The sequence below is a fragment of the Leptosomus discolor genome, chromosome 6, assembly GCF_034619465.1.
Source record: "Leptosomus discolor isolate bLepDis1 chromosome 6, bLepDis1.hap2, whole genome shotgun sequence".
NCBI classification, from domain to species: Eukaryota; Metazoa; Chordata; class Aves; order Leptosomiformes; family Leptosomidae; genus Leptosomus; species Leptosomus discolor.
Genome location: NC_141396.1, coordinates 33,360,105 through 33,380,251, shown reverse-complemented (window position 1 = coordinate 33,380,251; position 20,147 = coordinate 33,360,105). Strand labels below are relative to the sequence as shown.

The 20,147-nt window shown below is 40.1% G+C and overlaps 1 protein-coding gene across 1 annotated transcript in view; it reads left to right on the top strand.

Annotated features, from left to right (window-relative positions):
- The window catches only part of FAM13C (family with sequence similarity 13 member C), a 129,274-nt gene that overhangs the window by 87,762 nt on the left and 21,365 nt on the right, over positions 1-20,147 (top strand). Inside the window, 4 exon segments of the mRNA XM_086466674.1 lie at positions 1,745-1,866; positions 10,121-10,184; positions 17,138-17,288; positions 17,702-17,767. Of these exon segments, the coding sequence (XP_086322800.1) occupies positions 1,745-1,866; positions 10,121-10,184; positions 17,138-17,288; positions 17,702-17,767 (403 nt within the window).

The window sequence follows — 20,147 nt, the reverse complement described above, 5'->3', positions numbered from 1 at the left end:
ATCTGAAAAAAAGACAGCCTCTGGTTTGGAGGTCTCTTTTGGAAATTTCCCCCTTGTGGGTAGCCAGTATGGTTGGAAAGCTTGATTAACCTCTGCTGGGTCAGTTCTACTGCGGTGATTGATACCAAAACAAACTACTTTAATGTTAGCACAGGCTCTTCAACTGGCAGGGGAGGTACTTTCAGCCCAGGGTAGGTCTACGCTGCATAAATGCTGTGTGGACATAGCCCACAGATGGACATGTGTGTTAGAGGTAGCACGTGGCTGATTCCTCCTAAGTAGCTTCCATCATGATTGTGACAGCTACCTCTTCCTAGAGATAGATTTCAATACTTTTTATACTCATCTCATAGACTAAGTAGGAGGAAATAATGTTCACTTATGCCACAAATATCCTATAGTTAAAACGTCGTCATGGAGAGGAAGTAAAATGTCAGTGCTTATTTATTTCACCAGTTGGTTTTGTTTTTTATTTTTACAAGATCCCTTAGTCCTTCATCATTAGTTTTGAGAGGTGGGCACTGAATATTTCTCCTGAGAAGAGACCGCTTGAGCAACTTTCTTATATTTAAGTTTCTATAAAGTTAACAATTTTATAAAAGTGTAATGTAGTTTTGTTTAAATACGATGTATTTAGACTGTGTACGTCTAAAAACTAGCTTCATTCATAAACTGTAAAGATAGAACAGATTAAGAAGGAAGTAAAAGCAGCCACAGTTTTTGTAAATGTAGAATGACCTCAGCCTTTCAAGTTTCCACCCAAACAGGCCTATCCAAACTTCTGACTTCCAACTAAGCTTTGAAACTGGAGCAAAACCAGAGATGTTGCTTTACCACAGAAAGAGAACACTATTGTTTTTCAAAGCACATTGTATATTTTAATTGTGTAAACTATTAGAATAAAATATTGAATGATAAAAGCAAATAAAAAAGTAGGAAAATTCCCACTTTGATTATTGCATTTTCAAACAAGTTCATTAACTTACCCCTTGCAACGCGAGGGAAATGTTATAACCGATTTTATAGGTAAGGAAACTGAGATGTGCTGAACACATCTTGTCACAGCCCTATGCCTCATTTTCAAAAGCTTGGAGTAAAATGCATGCCTTTCTAATTCCTACTTCCTTCCTCAATTTGTTGGACTAAATTGGCTTTTTTATTTTCTGGGTGGCAGGTTGGATGATGTGACTTTTTTTCCTCACTGCCTTTCACTCCTGCAGTAATAGTCTCTTCATAAAGCTATGCATATGCTAGGGAAGAGAAAGTTCAACAGGAAAAAGGAAACTGGTTAAACCTTACAAATCTTATTTAAGTGAACGGCATTTGCTTTTGTCAGCCAAAATCTTTCTGATGATGCCCAAGTAATAAAATATTACTAACATGTGAGTAAATAATTTAAAATTAAATGTGAATGTATACATAAGCAAAAAAAAATGTTGATCTCTGTGTATAGCACCTCTTAGCTCAGAAGCTGACATCTGTTATGTAACTAATAAAAGGAAAATGGGTTATAGTCTGCTTTGGTTTAAAAAAATGTATTATAGTGAAAGAAGATACACCTTTTCTTGTCTGTGTTTTCCTGTTGTTTCCAAATTATTATAAAAAAATAACAAAGAACCACAATCAGCACCCAGTCTCATGGACCTCTTTTTTTCTTAAAGCAAAATATTCAGCTAAGCCTGCTTGGTGCTGACAGGGAATTCAACTTTTTTTTTTTTTTTTTTTTTTTTTTTTTTTGGTGCAGGAGCTGGAAAGTGCATTGCCAGGCCTCTCAGAGTGTCAGGGGAAGGCTGTATCCTCAGCTAATGACTATGCACAGACTGTGGCTTTAAGATGCCAGGAAGCAGTTGTGAGGTTTCAATCAAGGTAAGCCTTGGGATAAGACAATGCATTTCACTTCTGGTTAGCTGTATGAAAGACTAATTAATTTGCTGCCTTTTGTGTAAAATATTCAGACTCCTGACTCTCATTGGCAGTTGTGTTCTGTATTTACATGGCTAGAGCTGTTTGGAGAAAGTGAAAGGGATGAAGATAAGAATGTAAATTTTGTCATTCTTTAAATCCCTTACATTTGAAGCAGGAAGAACATTGTCAGTTTGGAAACTTCAATTCCTCTGTGCCAAGTTTCAAAACTATCTTGGCACTTCTTTTCTTTCTCCCTCAGTGCTGACTTGCCTCAGTCTTTTTCAGAGCTCTGTTCTTCCTGAGAAATGGGAATGGGAACCCACACACCTGACTTTAGCATGGGTATGCATTTATGTATTGTTTAGACCCTGTGTGTTGTGGCAACTGTGCTTGTTCCAATGCTGTGAAGGGTACAGGGTGTTCAGGTCAGGTATTAGCTGAGTCCTGATGGCAGGTAACTCAGCTGGTGTTGGAGTAACTCAGCCCTGGTAACTATTGGAAGTCACAGTTCCTCCTTCGGTCCTTCATGGCTGTGCAAAAGGCTAAAAATGGGATTTCAACTCGCTCAACTGTCCCGATCTACCAGTGAAGGTGTGTCCTAAGGATAAGATTTAGCTCTCACTGGCAGGCTTGAATTGTGGAAATAAGATCACGCCCTTCACAGCCATCAGTTATTGGGGCACTACTTTACAAATTTCCCATGCTCAGGTGCTGATTTGGCCCTGCTTTGCTCTGCACATAGAATTTCAGGCAGGTGAGCCAGGTCTCTGCTCTTTGCTCTCTTGTCTCGAGGTGCATGACAGCCTTGGTGCTATGTGGCAGAGGCTCTGGCTGTCTTTGGAGGGACAGGAGCAGCAGCTGTACATTCCAGGGATGCTCAGTGGGTCAGGACATGGCTGGTTGCCATACAGAGCTTATTGTCTCCAAGGTCTGTTTCAAGTCAGCACTAGGTTAGTAGTGACACTTGCCATCCAATGGCAGTTTGGTGCTTTACGTGAAATGAACAGGTTGCCTTCAGCACAGCTTTTAGTTGGCAGCATTGTAAATTATATTAATTTGGGCTCTCACAGGAAGCTTTAGCAGAATGACCAAACATTTAATCAGCTTTCACAAAGAACTGCTTTCACCTTCTAATGCTTATATATGCAATCGAGACACTACATCCCGGAAAGTGTTTCTAATTAGCCCTAGGAAGCCTGCCTTCTCTTTTTCTGGCATTCTTTATGCTAGGAAAAAATCAGATGGATTTCTTGTGAGGAGAAGCGTAGTGTGTCTGGTATCAGAGAGTTAGACCTACCTAGTGGCGCTGCTGGTAGGAGGTCTGTGTATGGGTAATAATGTATATGGGTCTGTGTATTGGTTAATTTTGATTGATGAAAGGAACATGATGAAAGAAATGGGGACTTTAAACATAAGAACCAGAGCAGAGTGTGCATGAGTAAAACAGCAACCACAGCAAAGTCTCCTTGTCCACTTCAACAGTTTGGCCTTTTTAGTTTGTCTGGTATTAAACCATCATTCACTATGCTATTTATTCCTGTTTAACACCAGGGTAGCTCCTTAGGAAGCCTGCTGTCTACAAGTACTAAATCTGTTAAATAATAGTACCTGCATTTACCATGCTAAGAGCTGTGAAAGCATAGTGATCAAATCTCAGCCCTGGCCATGTCTTAATTTGATTATATTACAACAAAATGGAGGCGACTTTACTCTCAAATGAGGAACTTTAAACATGGAGTAAACATGTGTTAATCCATGGTCCCTGCATGGCCTCACACACACACTTTATTTACTTTAACTATCTTAACTCTCCTTGGAGAAAAACATTCCCACCACCAAGCTGGGGCAGGGGACTTTGAGTTACATATGCTGAAGACAGCACTATCAGTTTGAGGGTCACTGTAGTTGGTCACTCCTCTTAAGGGTCACCAGGAGCTTGCCCCATCCCTCTGCTCTCAGTCAGCTTTACAGGGCCAGAGCAATTGCATGCCCATGTCTCAGCTCATGCACATCACTGGCTGCTGCACCAGGACCACAGAACTGGCTCGTGCAACAGCCTGTGAAACAGCTGCCAGGGTATGACATAGTGCCTTGCTTTCTGCCTTCTCTGCTCTGGGACATGGCAAAGGTTAACGACTCAATCTTGGCAACAGGCGACAATCATAGCTAGTTTTTGACAGAATGCATCTGTTAGTCCCCCAAAACTTGAGTTTCACTGTCTTCCACCCTGTTTTTGCTAGGTTACTGGTAAAATTAGCAATGCTTTGGAACACTACATTTGCCTAGGATCCCTACCTTACAGACCAAAAGCTTTGTGGTCTTTTGGAGAAGAGGAGATGGCCACAGTGCTGCAGGGTAGCCACTGGGCAGGCTCCTCTGTCTACCAGATGTGTGTGGGGAGGACAGGAGAAGGATTTATTTCTGTCTCATACTAAGAAACAGAGTTGATTATTTCTGATGTGACTTGTTGTTACTTCTGCTTTAATTTAGTTTCTGCATAATGCTATAGCTCTGCCATTAGTCTCGTTGGAGCTTAAAGGTCTAAATGCCTCTGAACTGTACAGAGTTTTTTTAAAAATCAGTTGTAGCGATTATGGGGCAGCTAAAAACAGGATAGTTTTAATTTGTGTAAATATGGATTAAAAAATACTGAGATATGAAAAAGTATTCAGTACAGTCCCTGTTAAGCAGAGCTAACTAAATTCAGGGTAACTTAACAAGGGGTGTTCATAAACAGGTATATGACAGAGAACAGAACAGGCAATATAAGAGAAATCATCTACAGAAATATGACGAATAAGTATATGTGTGGATTGTTTTTTGGGGAGGGGGGGTGTACTGTCATTTTATGATAACCACTGAAACAGTGAAGGAAAAGTGTTAGTGGGATTTGAGGGATAGGGAAGAATAGACTTGGTGAAGAAGTTTACAGTCAGCAGAATGAGGGAATACTGTCTTGTCCTTGGCTAAGCTATACCTGACCTATGAATCAAGGATTTTAATTTCAACAGGTGTTTACCATGCATGATTTATAAACATCAGCGTCAATTTAGAATATGAAATGCCATCTGCATGGAAGGAAAACTTCACATTTTATTACAAGAACATGAATTTCTAATACTATTGCTAGTGATTCCATTGAATACTGCTCTAGTCGTGTGTAGTTGGATTTGGATAATCCAAATGTCACACTGTTACCTGAGTGTGATATAACCTGCACCTTTGTGTGATTAAAGTTATATACAGACCTTAGGAACAAGTGTTATATTAAAGAGAATTGCCTTTTTTTTTTAACAGAGAATAGAAAAGCCAGTATGGAACAATACATATCATTACAAAAAGCTGCTTTTACCAGTTGCCTTCGCAAAGGCAATCAGCAAAACTGATGTGGACTGCAGAGCTGTGTATGCTGTTACCTGAATAGAAGATGCTGTTTTCTTCAGATGCCTGTTACACAGAGAGGGGTTTGAAATGTGGAACTCCTGGACAGGGGGAACGTCAGTGTTTCAGAGAAGGTTGCATTCCAAGTCAGTGTGGGAACTACACTTTGGGGTTAAGTTTTCTGCTAAAGAAAAATTCCTGAAACTTCCCCCTCTTCCCCATTCCCCATATAAAATGGGAGTGGAGAGGTTTCATTTAATAGGACTCAGGTGGTCCATGGGTTGGTCCCTAGTTTCCGCAGAGGCTGTAGGTTGGCAGTTGCTGTCAGACCTATTACTGTTTTCCAGGAAAACTGGAAATGCCTGGAGCCCTGGCTGCTCTGGATCTTGGGCTCAGTCAAAGTCTCACAGGATTTCTATGCTCCCCGAGGGATACTAAGCTCTAGTGAGGCTTTCAGTGTTTAAGATTTCAAGGCAAGTAGCTTTTGAGAATGCAGTTCAGGTGGGGACTCTCATGGTTTCCATGCTTTCTGCTGAACAGCTACAACTCAGGGATGTGTGGGAGGGAGCAGGGAAGCTGCAGAAGTGCTGATGTTCCCATGCTATATGGCGGACCCGCGTAGGTGAGGGAGACTGGCTTCCCGCGTGATGCGCGACTGGCTTCCTGCACAGGCGGACAGGTGAGTAGGGACAAAACTTGGCAAGATTCCCTCCGAGTCCTGCCTCAGACCTGGCAAAAATTCATCACAACCAGTATGTGTCTGAGAATAGCTCCCTGTCAGCAAATCAGGATTTGCTGATGAAACATTGCTTTGCTGGGAAATGACTGACCAGTTCCTAAGAACAATTTCTTCAGGAATCTTGATATTAAAATACTGGTGTTGGGATGGGGAGAGGACAGAGGGGCAAAAAATACCATCTTACTGTAGCCCAAGTAAGGAGTGTGTCTGGTGAGTATGAGAGGCACTCGTAATAAGAACAAGCGTGGCCGTCCACAGCCAACCTTTACATAACTGCTGTGATTGATGTGACAGGCACTGCTACACTGGCTCTCTGTCTGTCTGCTTACTCCAGCATTCAGGGACTACCCAAGGAGTAGCCTAGGATGTATCCGAACACCCTTGGGCCCTTAATGGTGATGTTCCTTTGATTACAAGTGTGCACTTCATGTTCATCAAAAAGTCTGTGGCAGTTCTGCATGGCTTTGTAAGGAGTCATCAGCATGCTTTTGAAGCATTCCCTGGCAGCCCTGTATCAAGGTGGCGACTATGTTTGAATTTCATAATGCTTTTTGCCATTCGTGGAGGTCTCAGAAAGGACCTTTTTGTTTTCCTGGCACTGAGGTGTGTTGGTTGTGGGGTCTGCCTGTCCCTGAACTTGTGTGATGTAACCTCTGGGTAGGCTGAATCAGTCCTCTGATGCAGTACTGAGACTGCCCTTTCTGAGCTGTTAACCTGGTAGGCCACCCTCACGGTGGGAAGGGTACAACTGATTGCTAGACTGGAGACAGGGAAGGAATATTGGGCCAGGATAGACTGAAAGTGAATCTGGAAAAGGGTTTTCATCCCACAGCACAGTGTGTGGTTTGCTGCCAGGATTCATCCTGGCATCACTAGTGCATTAATTGGCCCAAGACACTGAGCCATTGTGGCACATAAACATGTAAGTCTCCTGAGGATGGGGTTAGTGTACTCCAGGGTTGGACTGGATTGAAACTTGCAAACTACAGAACATAATGCTGCTTTCTGGGTTTAGTCTGGGAAATAAGAAGAGAATTTGCTTAGGATATCTTTAAACATTTTTCCTAGTTTTTAAAATTATGTGGTTTTATTTGAATTTTATGCGATTTAGAGGTGATATGCATAATTCAATAATTCACATGTTCTGGTCTGTTTTTTAAACAGCACACTGCTCATGCAAATCGATCTTCCTATTAACGTCTGGTAGGAACTCTGTTAATGATAATTAGTATTTAGATTTATTTTTTTTTGTTATGTCGATGAGCTTCAAATGTACATGTTACTGGGTTGCATCTTTATCATCTGTGCCATGCAGAACAGGGTAATTCTGCCAAAGCCAGATTCTATAGGGAGGGTTAGAGATCAGGCTTTTCATATTGTGTAGAGAATGATATAACATATATTTGAGTAGTAGCCATGGACAGGATTCAATTTTTATTATTTTACATGATGCAAATTATAAAAAATAAGGGTTGCTTGCAATTATTCAAAATTGCAGCTAAGGCTTAAAATAATTTTAATGTACTCAGCACAGATGGAAAATTAGGGCTTGTTCCTGCTGCTTTTGAAGTTAATGGATATTTTATGATTGACTTCTAATGAGAAAAGGATCCAACCCATAGTTATTTAATTGTAAGACCTTTGTTGCCTCGTGACAATCAGATAACCTGCATTTGTCTAGCAGAGCAGTTAATCTTGGTGAAAACAAAAAAGCACACCTCAAAACTGTCTATGTAGAGTAGTATCAGCTCAGCATATATATATGACTGTTAATGCAAACGATCTTCACACAAAAATGGTTTCTCACCTCAATGATTTCAGCATCTCCAGAATCCAAAGAATGCAAAACTGAGAGCATCTTACTCCAGTATTTTTATTGAAAAAGAAACAGTAAAATGTAAGACTTCTGCATCCCTAAAACAGCAGACAAGAACATCAACCTAAATGAGACAGAAGTGGTACTTCAGGGATGCTGTAAAGTTTTTACTCTCCAGAGTGTAAGACTCATGAGTGATACAGCTATGAATTACGTAGAGCTTCATATAGCACCTGTAAGAACTGCTCCTAGCATTTAAGTTTTTGTTTTCATTTTTTAAGGAGAGTTCACATTTGCTGTGTATTATGCACCCTGAGTCATCCAAATGAATACCAGAAGTGTACAAAGCTGACACGTGTCCTTTTCTTCCTTTCCTTTATATCTAGCTTTAGTGCAATGCAGTAAATCACACTAAATATTTTTTTCATCATTAGTGAATTAATTCTTCAACTGTTTGTAGCCTTGCAGAGCCTTCCTTACACGTTATTAAGCCAAAATATAAATATTTCACTCTTTTCTATTAAATTAGTCCTTTAGGTCTCCTGATGCTTTGTCTCAGTTTTCTTTAACTCTCTTTTGCTGCTTCATACCGTTCTCTCTGATGCCTAAAAGCTAGAGATTAGTTGTTAGGCATGAACCTTTTTGCTTCTCTAATTCCATTTTCCTTCTGCTCTCTTCACGTTATGGAGACATTTGCTATTCGTTTTCAAGTGGACAGGTACATAGAGATGTAGGTAGGTGCTCGTACAACAGTCAGCCAAGGCACCTTGCTGCTTAAGCATCTCCAGAAATCACTCATTTCTGGTCATGTACCTGTGTATCTCGAGGGAGGTGCAGGCTGGCCTGTGAGACCTCCCATTCTGGCACTAGATGTACCACCACCAAAATGACTCATTTTTGTTCCTATGGGAATTGAACACCTTGGATCCTGTTTGGAAGCAAGTGGTTGCTTACCCTGGCATAGCTATCTAATGTGTCTATTTTGGTAAAAAAGTGGCATATCCATCATTTCAGTCTTTGAATGCGTCATTAATCTGTGAAGAACTACAACAAAGTCCTGTGTGTCTGTCTGTGCTCTTTTTGATGTCTCTAGCGACTTTTAAAACTATTTGGTTTTGCTGGGATGAGTCTGAGCACAATAGGTTGAAAAATATGAATTATTTTGTCCAACGGAATCTGGGTTTTGTGTTAGTTTTCATCATGTCTGTGAGTGAGTCTCACAGGGGCCAGCAAACATTGCCACATTTTCAGCAATGAGAAGTCTCATTCTCTGAGACAGCAATTGTTTTCTTGCTTCAGCTGAGTTGCGAGTCAGCTTGTTATACACCCATGTCAGGCTTTCAAGTTGAGAGTAGAAAGCCTCTGTTTGCTTTGGGGAAGGACAGAGCTGTGGTGTGAGGCTATTCAGGTTGCTCACCTAATCCGTGGGAAGTTTTGGGGGTTTTTTAGGCTTTAGTTTCGTTCCTTGATAGAGTGAATTTGTAACTAATCCTGAAGCTGGTACGTGTGTGGAGCCTTAGGCCATGACCATGAGGCCTGGATGGGGGACAGTTCTCTCACCAACCATGGTCAGATGGAAGAGATTTTTCCCCTTGCTGATCCAGGACCTTTCTTTCCTATTTCCATGTGGAGAAGCAGTGATATGCTGGGGAAAAACCAAATGTATGGACATCTCTGATGGCTGCAAAGTGACACTAATTAGAAAATGTGGTCATCTTTTTTACTCAAAGGATTTCTAGCTCCTCGTGAGAGTCCCTTGGGTCTTTGTGAAATTTGCAAAACAGAACTTAAGCAGAAAGTCGAAGATCGGAAGCCTGGAATACCATCAAATTTAAATAGGGAAAGATTTATTCTTTATGGCTCTGATACAGGAAAACTCTTGTTCCTGACTTAAAGCATGTGGGACAAATCGTGCTTAGATTTAAACATATGTTTGAGCTTTTTCTTGGCTTTAACCCTATTAGCTCACCAAGATACTGAGAGCTGATCATGCTTCTGTAGAACTTTTTCTGTGTGACAGAGTGAGCCTGGATTTTAATGTCATAGTTTCCAGGACCTCATTCACAGTTTAAATATATTATATAGGATTCCAGTAAAATCGTGCTTGCTTTGAATGAGACATAAAATACAGATGTAACTTTCATAGAAATGTTATTTTTTTTAATAAAACAACTTTATCCCATAACTTGTAATTTATGTACAGATATGACGAAAACTTTGAATTATTTGCAGCACAGATAAGTGATCTATTGAGCGAAAACTCTTGTTTTGTTTTGTAGAATAGATCAGAACACAGCCATTTCACCAAAAGAAGCAACTGAGCAATTTAACGGCTTAAATGAGGTAAGCTTAACCAAAAGCTGAAATATGAAGTTAAAAATTCTGCATTAGATGTTTGAGTTTTGTTAATTCTAAGGTCTTGGAATAATGCAATCACTTCGGAATCTTACGTTAGCTTTTTAATGAATCATTGTATTATGTTTTTGGAGAAAAGCTTAAAAATGTGGTACAAGACTGCTATAATATTTTAAAAGCCAGAAGCAAGAGATTTAAAAAATATTTTAAGCCAACTTTATGCCACTTTCTGTTTGTGCTCAGAAAAGAATTAAACATTTACTATTGACTGAGTGAAGTGGCATCTTTCAAGATCATTTAATTTTTTCCTCCTATTACAGCTCAAAAGTGTTCAGCTATCAATTACGTTTTGTTTAAAAACAAGGAGCTACGTCTTGCATAAAAAAACTATGAACAGTCCAATGTAATCTGAAAGGTACTCTTGTTGTAAGATGGGAGGAGGGGAGAGTTGGAGTGAAGAGGGGAAGCAGGGAAAGCCGAATAACACCTGTGACACTTGAAACAAGAGCTGTTTTCACAGGGAGTATGCCAGGAGGATAGTGTGAGAGTAGAGCACAAAGAAGCTGTTTGTGCGATCATGTCAAACAATGGATGAGCCTGGGCTGGATTCTCACGGTCAGCAATATACCAGAGGCCAAAACCAAGCTTCGCCATTATTCAAAATGGGAAACCTTATAAAGCATCTCGCACAACCAAAGTACCTGCATACTAGCCTAGAGTCTGCTTACACACTGCAAGGGCAATGGACAATACTGGACTTAAACAAGGAGCAGACAATGTTTTTAAGTGCAGACCAAGACAACAGAACAACAGAAGCAGCAGGAAAAAAAAGAGTTGGGGGGAAGGGAAGCCCATTCCTGTCAAACCATGGAAAAGACAGCTTTGTTCCTATAATGAGCCAGAGGACATCTATGTCTATTAATAGATGCCTGACTTTCATTAGGGGAAAACCGCAATGTGGCCTTTTAAAGGAATTCAGACTTAATCTTCTCCTTACAATGAGTTATTTCCTGCGTGTTTGTGTCATTGTTGTGCAGCTCACTATTGAAATTCTCAATGCTAACTAGTAAGGCACATTCCGTGACCGATATAAGGCAGTATACTTAGCCTCTGTCTAGCCAAGTAAGGCCCTGGGAGAAATTGTTTCCTTTGAGAAGCCCCATTGTAAATAATCACCAAAACTTCCATTTAAATTTCTTGCAAAGGACTCCTTGAAGGTTAAGATAAAATATTATAATAAATAAAATCAGTGTAAGATATTAAAACAGATAATTAGATCAGAAATTAAAATAAATTGATAATCATTTACGGGGAATGAGCAAGGGTTACATTCTGGTGCTTTCTTCTGCAAAATCTTAGATTGTATTGTGTTTCAGGTCTACCGCAAACCCAAATGGACATGTGTCACAAGAAAATAAATTCCCTTCTTGGATTAGAGAAAGTGGTGTCTCTCTTCACTGCTCACCCATGGCATTATACAGAGACCCAGGGCATATCTTGTTCTATCGTATTGTTGCTTGTTTGATCCCCATAAAGGAAGTTCTGAATTGAAAATGTCATATGCCTCAGGACACAAATATTGCCATAACAGATACCACAGAAATTTATTTACATTCACATAAAATATGCCTATCTTATTTTAACCTGAACTTCCAGATTAAAAAGCAAGGCTGATGCTATTTGTACAGCTGTTCTAATGTGACATATAAAAGCATTAATTTCCTCAGAGTGAAGAAATTGAACAGGTTGATATTTGCTCAGTTTCTTTTCTATATGAATCACTTCAAAGGCCATTAAATGCTGAAAGCTTGGATTATTCTCCTTCTCTGCCCCAGCTAATTTCTTAAATCCAGTAAATCCATAGAATAGCTGCCTTCCTGTCCTGGAGGGGCAGGAGCAGGTCCAGGGGCAAGGTGCAGACACCCTTAATATTCGGAGACACCGTGTGCGGGGCAGGGTGGTTTTGGTTTATGCAGAAAGCACCAAGTCTGAGCTTTGCTTCTCCTCCCTTCTCTCTGTCAGCCTCCAGACTGAGCCAAGGCAGGGTCCATGGGTGGGGCACACCTATTCCCTTTCCCTCTTCCCTCAGTTCTTCTTAAGTTTAACAGACCTTAGCATGTGTACAAGGATGAAGCAAAGGATGCTAATAATAGTAATGCTTTATCAGGGAAAGAAATTATTTCTAACAGCAGTGGCTCTCTTTTGGCTATCTGCTTTCTCTGCAGCTATGCAGTGAGCACTGACTGATTAGCAGGCTTGGCAGTGCCGTAGCTCTTGGTGCAATAAGGGAGAGTGTGGGGCTGCAGGGCTCCATTTGGCACGCTGTCTGCCATCAGGCTATGGGCCCCTGGATGTGCTGACCCACACGTCACATGGCACTGAACCTGCAGGGCCCCGTGCAGGGTCCTCCAGCTGGAAAGGGAGGTACTGAAGGAACCTACCGAGAAAAAGTTTATAAGCTATTTCAGGGGACTCTCACTCATTGCCACAGCATTTTGGTGATAAACTGGGAGAAATTTTCATTCAGTGTCCCATTCTTCAGAGGGATTTAGCAGTGTGAGTGTAGGTGTGTGGGATTTATCTCTAGATGTAAGAGGTTATCTATCATCTCAATAATTCCTTGCCCTAAGGACTCAACTCTTGATTTTCAATAATCATTGGATGGAGAGATGATCAGTGGGGTACAGTCTACAGCCTTACTTGTTTGTAAATATGGTTTCCTTACTACAGGCTGAGCTTCCCCTGCTAATGGCAATCCTTTTGTACTGCGTTTTTCCCAGCAGGCAAGAGTATGATACTTTGATGACTATGTTTTCTTAAAGCGTTAGCAGAAGTAACAAATAAGAGAGAAGTGCCACACTGTCTGTCTCTCTGTTTTCCTCACACTTCCTGTAAATGTCTTTATTTCTCTGTTATCTTTGATCTGGAATAATGCAGGATGATTTTTCTTGTTCTAGCAGAATTGGCATAGCTCATGTTCTTTGTATTGCCAGTTACTTTAAGAGGACATAAGAAAAGAAACCTTTGTCCAAGACAATTGTAATGGCTTCTTTCTCAAACTTGCAAAATACTATTTGTAAGAGGCAACAATATGGTTATTTTTCTGAAGAAACTTAAGGATCCATTTTAAATATTAGTATGTCCTTTCATTTACATTAGCGTGGATGAGGAATTACTGCATCAGATTCACTAGTGTTAGGCATCAGAGTAAAGCTGGAATGAGCATAAAGTCTGGAGTATTTGAATTGAGATCATTAGCTGATATAATATGTCATAGCTTAAATTACTTCAGTGATACTGGCTTTCCACATAAAAGCTTACTAAAATTTATGGTGGTATCCACCATGACCTAACATTTCCCTCTCCATGTATTTTAGCTGTTTGTACTTGCTTCTAACATGTTTTACAGCTTTTATATGGCCAAGAGCAGAGATGGCCCAGCTGGGCCCCAGTGGCAGGTCTGCACCATGGGAGAGTTTTGAGTAGCATATGCACAGGCTGGTTCACCTCCAGGTTAGATGTATTGCTGAGTGTGTGCAGTATAGAAAAGTACACATCCCCACCACTGTGTCAGGAGGCCTGCAGACACATCAGGGCTGTACAGGTACTGGAAAGAATTGGAGAATTAGGTGGAAGCTGGAAGTGGTGAGTAAGATTTCACATGAACTTGGGATGTTTGAGAAGATGAAGACAGAGATCAGACTTTATTTTTCTCTCCTCCTGCCTTCCTTTTGCCAGCAGTTGGTAGCATATTGACCTGCCCCCAGTGAGCCCCAAGGATAGAGAAACCTGCTGCCAGCTGCTGCTATATGGCCGTGTCCTCTCCCAGAGCATGTTCCTGCTCTGCTTGGGCTGCAGTTGCAGAAACAGGGGGCTGCACTGCTTCTGCCACAGAGTGGGAGGTCCAAGGCTGGCAGGATCCAGCTCAACTGCTCTGGCACTGCTTTTACTTCAAGCAGCCCTCTGAGAGGGGCAGAACAGGATACGCGGCAGGGCAAGCAGCAGGGTCATCCCTACCATTTACTGGGATGCTCCTGTTCCTCAGGAGCTGGTGACCCTGGGCAGCTTCATGTTTGGCCTTTGCTTAAAGCTGTGTCTTCTTACCTATGTTCCCATAAACTCATGGTGGCTTTTCACCTATAGTGCGCTGTGGCAGTACCATATTACTCAGCTGTGCTTTAGCAGTAAGATGAGGTTGGTGGCATACTCTAGATCCATGATCTCCCTGGTAACACCAAAATGATCAATTTTACTTACGCTTTTTCTCCCTATATCAAAGCCCTGTCAAGGGCACATTCACAAAATTATATAAGGTATTTATATTATTATTATATGATTTTTTTTTAGTATTTGCCAGTGAGTGGAAATATGCCATCCACCCACCTTCCACCGATGGGTGAAAAATATTGTTTAAAGCAAATGAATATAAACAGAATAAGCATTGCTGAAATTCAGTGTTTAACAGTGTAGTCTGTGTGAATGCTTTTATACTGAACTTGTCATGAATATTTATGTATTATAAGAAATAGTGATGCAAAGTAAATGTATTTTCTTGATACGGGATTTTTTTTTGTCAAATGCTTAAAGTAACAGTCCTTGAAGTTTAGGTATTTTTGTCAGTCATTCGGCTATATTTGCCTTCTTGATATGTTCTTCTAGTACGGTTGCCTGTGTTCTCCTTACTTGCGATCAGCAGTTCTCATGATAAGGTCTGGGCTGGGATCAGAGTCCTCACTGGTTTGTGACTGGTATAGTCATCTTTTGATAGATGACTTTAATGACTAAAATCCTGCCCATCTGTTGTAATAATTCCACAGCCACTTTGTTTGGGTCTAGCTGGGATGAGAGGCAGTGGAAAATGAGGCCTGTCATGTCATGAAAACCCTTCCCAAAACAGTGCCAAGGGTACAACTCAAGTCAGCACCCTTCTCTTGACAGGGAAAATTCACTGCCACTTGAAAGCTGTTGAAGGTGAGACAGTTTCCATCATTCTGTCTCTAACTGAAGAAAGCCCTGTAGAGGATTAAAGGGGAATTTGAAAGTACCTCTTAAAAGATGCTCAAATTGGTGTTAAAGAGCCTACTAAATACATGAAAAGCAGGAAGCCAGGTTACTGCTGGGACTGACATGTAAAATGGGCACTGAGGCGATATGGCTGTGAACAGAGAAGCTGAGTGAATTCGTTATACTGGTGTGTTCTCTGATAAAGCCCATGTTGGGGACATTTGCACGCTTTTCTAGCAGACAAGTCAAAGGAATCTGTGCTTGATCTTGTGATCACTTCTTTCCTGATATTATAGGATAAGATGTCAGAATGTGTCTTAACAACAGATGAGAAGAACTTAATTCTAAAATAAATGTACAACACAAGCCACTTTTTTTCTCACATATCTCTAAGATCAAGCTGTTTCTAGTAGGAATGGCTAGAGCTCCTGTTTGCTCTGGGACCACAAGAAAGGTGTTCCTGGATTTCCTTTTAGACCTAATTTGAGGCCAAAGTCCAAGTGTTTGTTTTGTGGAATGGGATATAGATTTTGAAGCACTCCTGACAGCACATAGACGGTCACAGTATCTAGTTATGGTGATCTTGTGCTTTTTTGAAACTTCCCTGTTTTGAGGTGTCTCCTAAAAGAGCTACTTTCTGCTCCCTTTTCATCACCTGAATTTTATAAAAGGAGTGAAAGAATTGAGGCTGAAGGTCTTCCCTGCTGTTCTCAGCCGAATTAGTTTCTTTTTTTTATTTTTTTACCTAAACCACTGACATCCTTGAGTTTCTAAAAGGGCTGTATTACAATAAAAATCATGCAAAGACATACTAAGCTACTCACTACACACGAAGGAAATTGTTACAATAAATAAATTAATTATTTTGTTAAATGAATAGTTTCAGGCCTTTGACAGAGAGGGGAAAGGAGCTTTTCAGGATGTAAACTTGAGGAATTTTTTTTTCTGTTGCAATTCAGATTTTTTTTTCAGAAAATGCTCTTCACAAATATGTACCATTTGTATGACTTAACATTTTACATATATTCTGTGTGTTTATTAAGTGTGTGTGATTATTAAGACAGCCTTGTGTGATTTTGTTTTATGTTACAAGCTGTATTTCCCTTGAGAGAGGGGAACTGAATGAGCGGGGCATCGGTAGTGACTCATTTTGCCCAGTCAGATGGTGATTAGGGCTTTCACAGCATTTACATCACAGCAAGATGCTTGTGTCAGATTGTACAGCTGAGTATTGCATGCAGCGTTAAGGATTACAATGAGAAATGGACCAAGCATGACACAGTAGCTGGAAGTGATGATGCTGTAGATAATGTGCCTTGTACTCACTGGTTTGTCTGCAGCAAGTGACAAATATCTGTTAATTTCACCTTAGCAGCAGATAGAAAATGATACAGTTGCCCTGTAGAAGCAGCAGCAGCCTACATAAAAGCTATGTCTACATAAAGAAATATCTCGTGAAAAGCCAATTAAAAAATATCTTTTCCAAGAATCCCATGAGAAAGCATGTTCTCAGTAACTCTTTGTTCACTGCCATGTACTGAACTCACTGGCTGGAGACTGAGATTTGGTTTTTTTATGAATGGTAAATGGGGAGGGACATAATGTCATCAGATCGTGATGTCAGCCCAATGAATGAAATACTTGCTTAATGTATTGCTTCAAGACAAAGAATAGGGACACCACCTCAGTTTGGCTTCCTAGAATAAATAGCCTTTTGCTGACGAAGTCCTCTTTCCCTCGTGTCATGAATAATCCGTGTAAATTGGGACTTAAATAACCAGAAGTCAAGAAACTCGTGTTTGTTCTCTTGCGCGTCCTCTCAGAGCTGCTAGTGGAACACCCCTTTGCAGGCGCTGCTAATGGGCTCAGTGAGTTGAAGAGCTACCGCTGTACTCTGTTGTTCTCTGTCTAGCCCAATGTTCTGTTTTTGTCTGCAGAATTCTTTGTTGAAGCTACAAGCCCTGGAAACTGATTTGTGTGCTGCATTTCTGCCAACCCAAGAAGAAACTCCTCAGCTGCCGGCACCCAAGGATCCAGCGCCTTCATCAGTCCAAACCAGTGTGCAAGCTGATGGGGCCAGTTGTGGAGGTGAGTGTTCATGTCATGATGTATCCTCATTTGCAATGATAAAAAAATCCTTGTGACTTGCAGTTTAATATCAGATTTGCAGTTCTCTGGGAAACAGTGCAGAGCTAAGGCAAAACACCGTTTCCTGATGCAAATGCTGTGTAATGTAGAAAGGGGTGATACTTGTTAAAAGAACAGAAATTAATGGCTATAACCTTCTGGTTTTCTGATTTTCTGACAGAGAGTCTTGCTTTTCAGAGAGGTTTTAAGAATCCTGACTGTTTTCTTTTCAATTTTAATCTTGGTTTTGGTTGGTTTTTTTTTTTTTTTTTTTTGGTGTTCAACTAAATTTACACTCTTTACTTCCTATGTCTGTATTGTGTGAGATCACCTGCCACATCATGTAATTCTATTTTTGTCATTCTTTTTGTCAGAGCAATATTACTTCATTTCTCCTATTATTGATTTTAATTTAATGCATCAGCAGAGAGATAGTGAAGGTGAGTTTTACAGCATGTGGATTTTAATCATTCATGAACCTGTATTATTACCCGTCTGGGCAAACTGTGGCGTTTTATCTCTCCATCTTTCCTCAATACGGAAACCAGTCCTTGCAAATAAATAGCCCTAAGGCTCAGCACTATTTTTGTCAATTCATAGCTTGTAGTCACAGGGCTGGTGGAGTCGTGATGCTCAGCAGAAGAGGAATCAGAAAAATAGGTCAAAGACAATGTGACTAATACATCTCACAGACAAGTGACATAAATACAAATACTTAAATCGTTTACCATGTATGGTCCAAATTAAGGCAGATAGGTCAACAATCCGTTTGCAATTGATGTTTTATGTCAAAATAAAGGCTGGATTCAGAAAAACTTAGTTCAGAAGCTGTTTGCTAGAATTTTCAGCAGGGAATAACAGTATGTTATTTACCTAAAAAAATCACAAATAGAAAAGAAATTACGAAGTTTGAGGTTTGCATTGCACACTTAAGGAAAATGGTTTGTAGAATCCAAATTATTATAAAGACAAAGGAATGTTAAAAGTACTAAATATCCTGGGTTTTAGCTAAAAAAATAAAATAAATAAAATGGATGCTTTAGCCCAGCCAGGCAAATACCGTAACAGCTCTTGGATACAGGAATGGAACTTTCACTGGTGCTAGACCTTGGCATGGATCTGACATAGAGACAGAGCTCATATTTGCGCTGCACTGGCAGAGAAATTTTGCAGCCCATCCAAAATCTGCACTGACTCTTTTCCTTTATGGCAGGGTGGGTTCTTCCTCCTTTTCCAGTAGTTTACTAAATTACTTTGTTTTGGTAGTTTCACAATCCATTGTTAGGATGGTTAATAATTTTTTCATTTGCTTATTTTTGCTGTGATTGGACTGTCTTTTAATTCATAGTTAGTGACCCCTACTTCTGATACCCTCTCTGTCTCCTATTTGCCTCTCTCCAGCTACACAGGCAAATACTGGATGATGTAGCATTTCTCTCATAGAGTTCAGAGCATGCTTGTCACTCCAGCAGCTCGAACTGGTACCTTAGTTAAAGCTTACATATCTAATTGATTTTAATGTACCCTCATTCCTGCTAACATCTGCTTTGTGGTTTGTGTGTTTTTTAATAACTTGTCATTTTGCACAGACAAAGCTAGTCCTAATTCTGTCTCTGAAATTACTACTGAAATCTTCTGATACATTGAGTTTAGGTACAGTTGTCACACGGGACTTTTGGCTATTTCAACTGGAACTTGGATGGAAGTCCAGAGATTTGTATCAGGCTGGGCACAGTTTTTAGAGGATGTGCCATATATACCACTTGTTTAGTTACTAGCCTTTGCTCAGTGAATCAGGCAATAAAATGTTTAATATTAATAATGTATGATTTTTAAACAAACATGATTGTGTAGTCTATTTAATTTCTTTTGTTTCACATCCCAGTCAACAAAAATTAGAAAAAAATACATTATATGCATGGGGAATGAAGCTAGAACAGACTAGTAAAATGACGGGGTATTTCAGTATGCAAATTTTAAGGGGTGAACAGTAACTCTTATCTCTCATCAAAGTCAGCAATTCCAGTTTACTTTTGAATATGTAAAAACTTGAATTAGAGCTGGCAAAGTGCGACCATAAATAATTGCAAGGGGATATTAAGCTAGTTTTTTTTAAGGGAAAAAAAAAAGCAGAGTGTGAGTGACTTGAGCAGCTGAACATAATGTTCTAAATGGCTTTTACATTAAAAATCCTAATACTGGCATTCACAGGCATAATGTGTTGAGGGATGAACACATTACATTGGTGTATTCTTTTTTATATACAGCAGATTTCAGTGTATTATTGTCTTACTTAAAGAACATCACATGCAGAAATACAGACTTGTACTATATGACTTGTCGTATGATCAAAGTTGAAGTCCACATCATGAAGCATGCTCCATATTATAAGATACTAGATCTTGGCTTGAAGTGCTGTGGTGAGCTCTTGTCACTATGGAGCTGGACTGAGTAGACGAGATGGAATAGTTGAGGCTAAGGGGCAACTTACTGGCTTGGCTAGAGGTGGCTTTAGTTCCCAGTTTTGGCAAAGATAGAGGCTAAAATTAGATCAGACTCATGAACACACGTAGATGTTTGGTCAGTTCGTGGGCTACTCTCAGGATAATGCTTTGTGTCTTGTTTAGGATCTAGAACTGAAATCAGGATAATGGCCCCAAGTTTTAATTAAAAATGGGGTTGGTTATAACTTGTCATCATCCTGAGATGTTCTGCTGTTATGATAATTGGGCCACATAAATGAATCAGTTTGAATGACTTGCTGGCCACTCCTGGACAGTACCTTGTAATGTAATGCATCTGTGGTAGGGTTGGGACCAA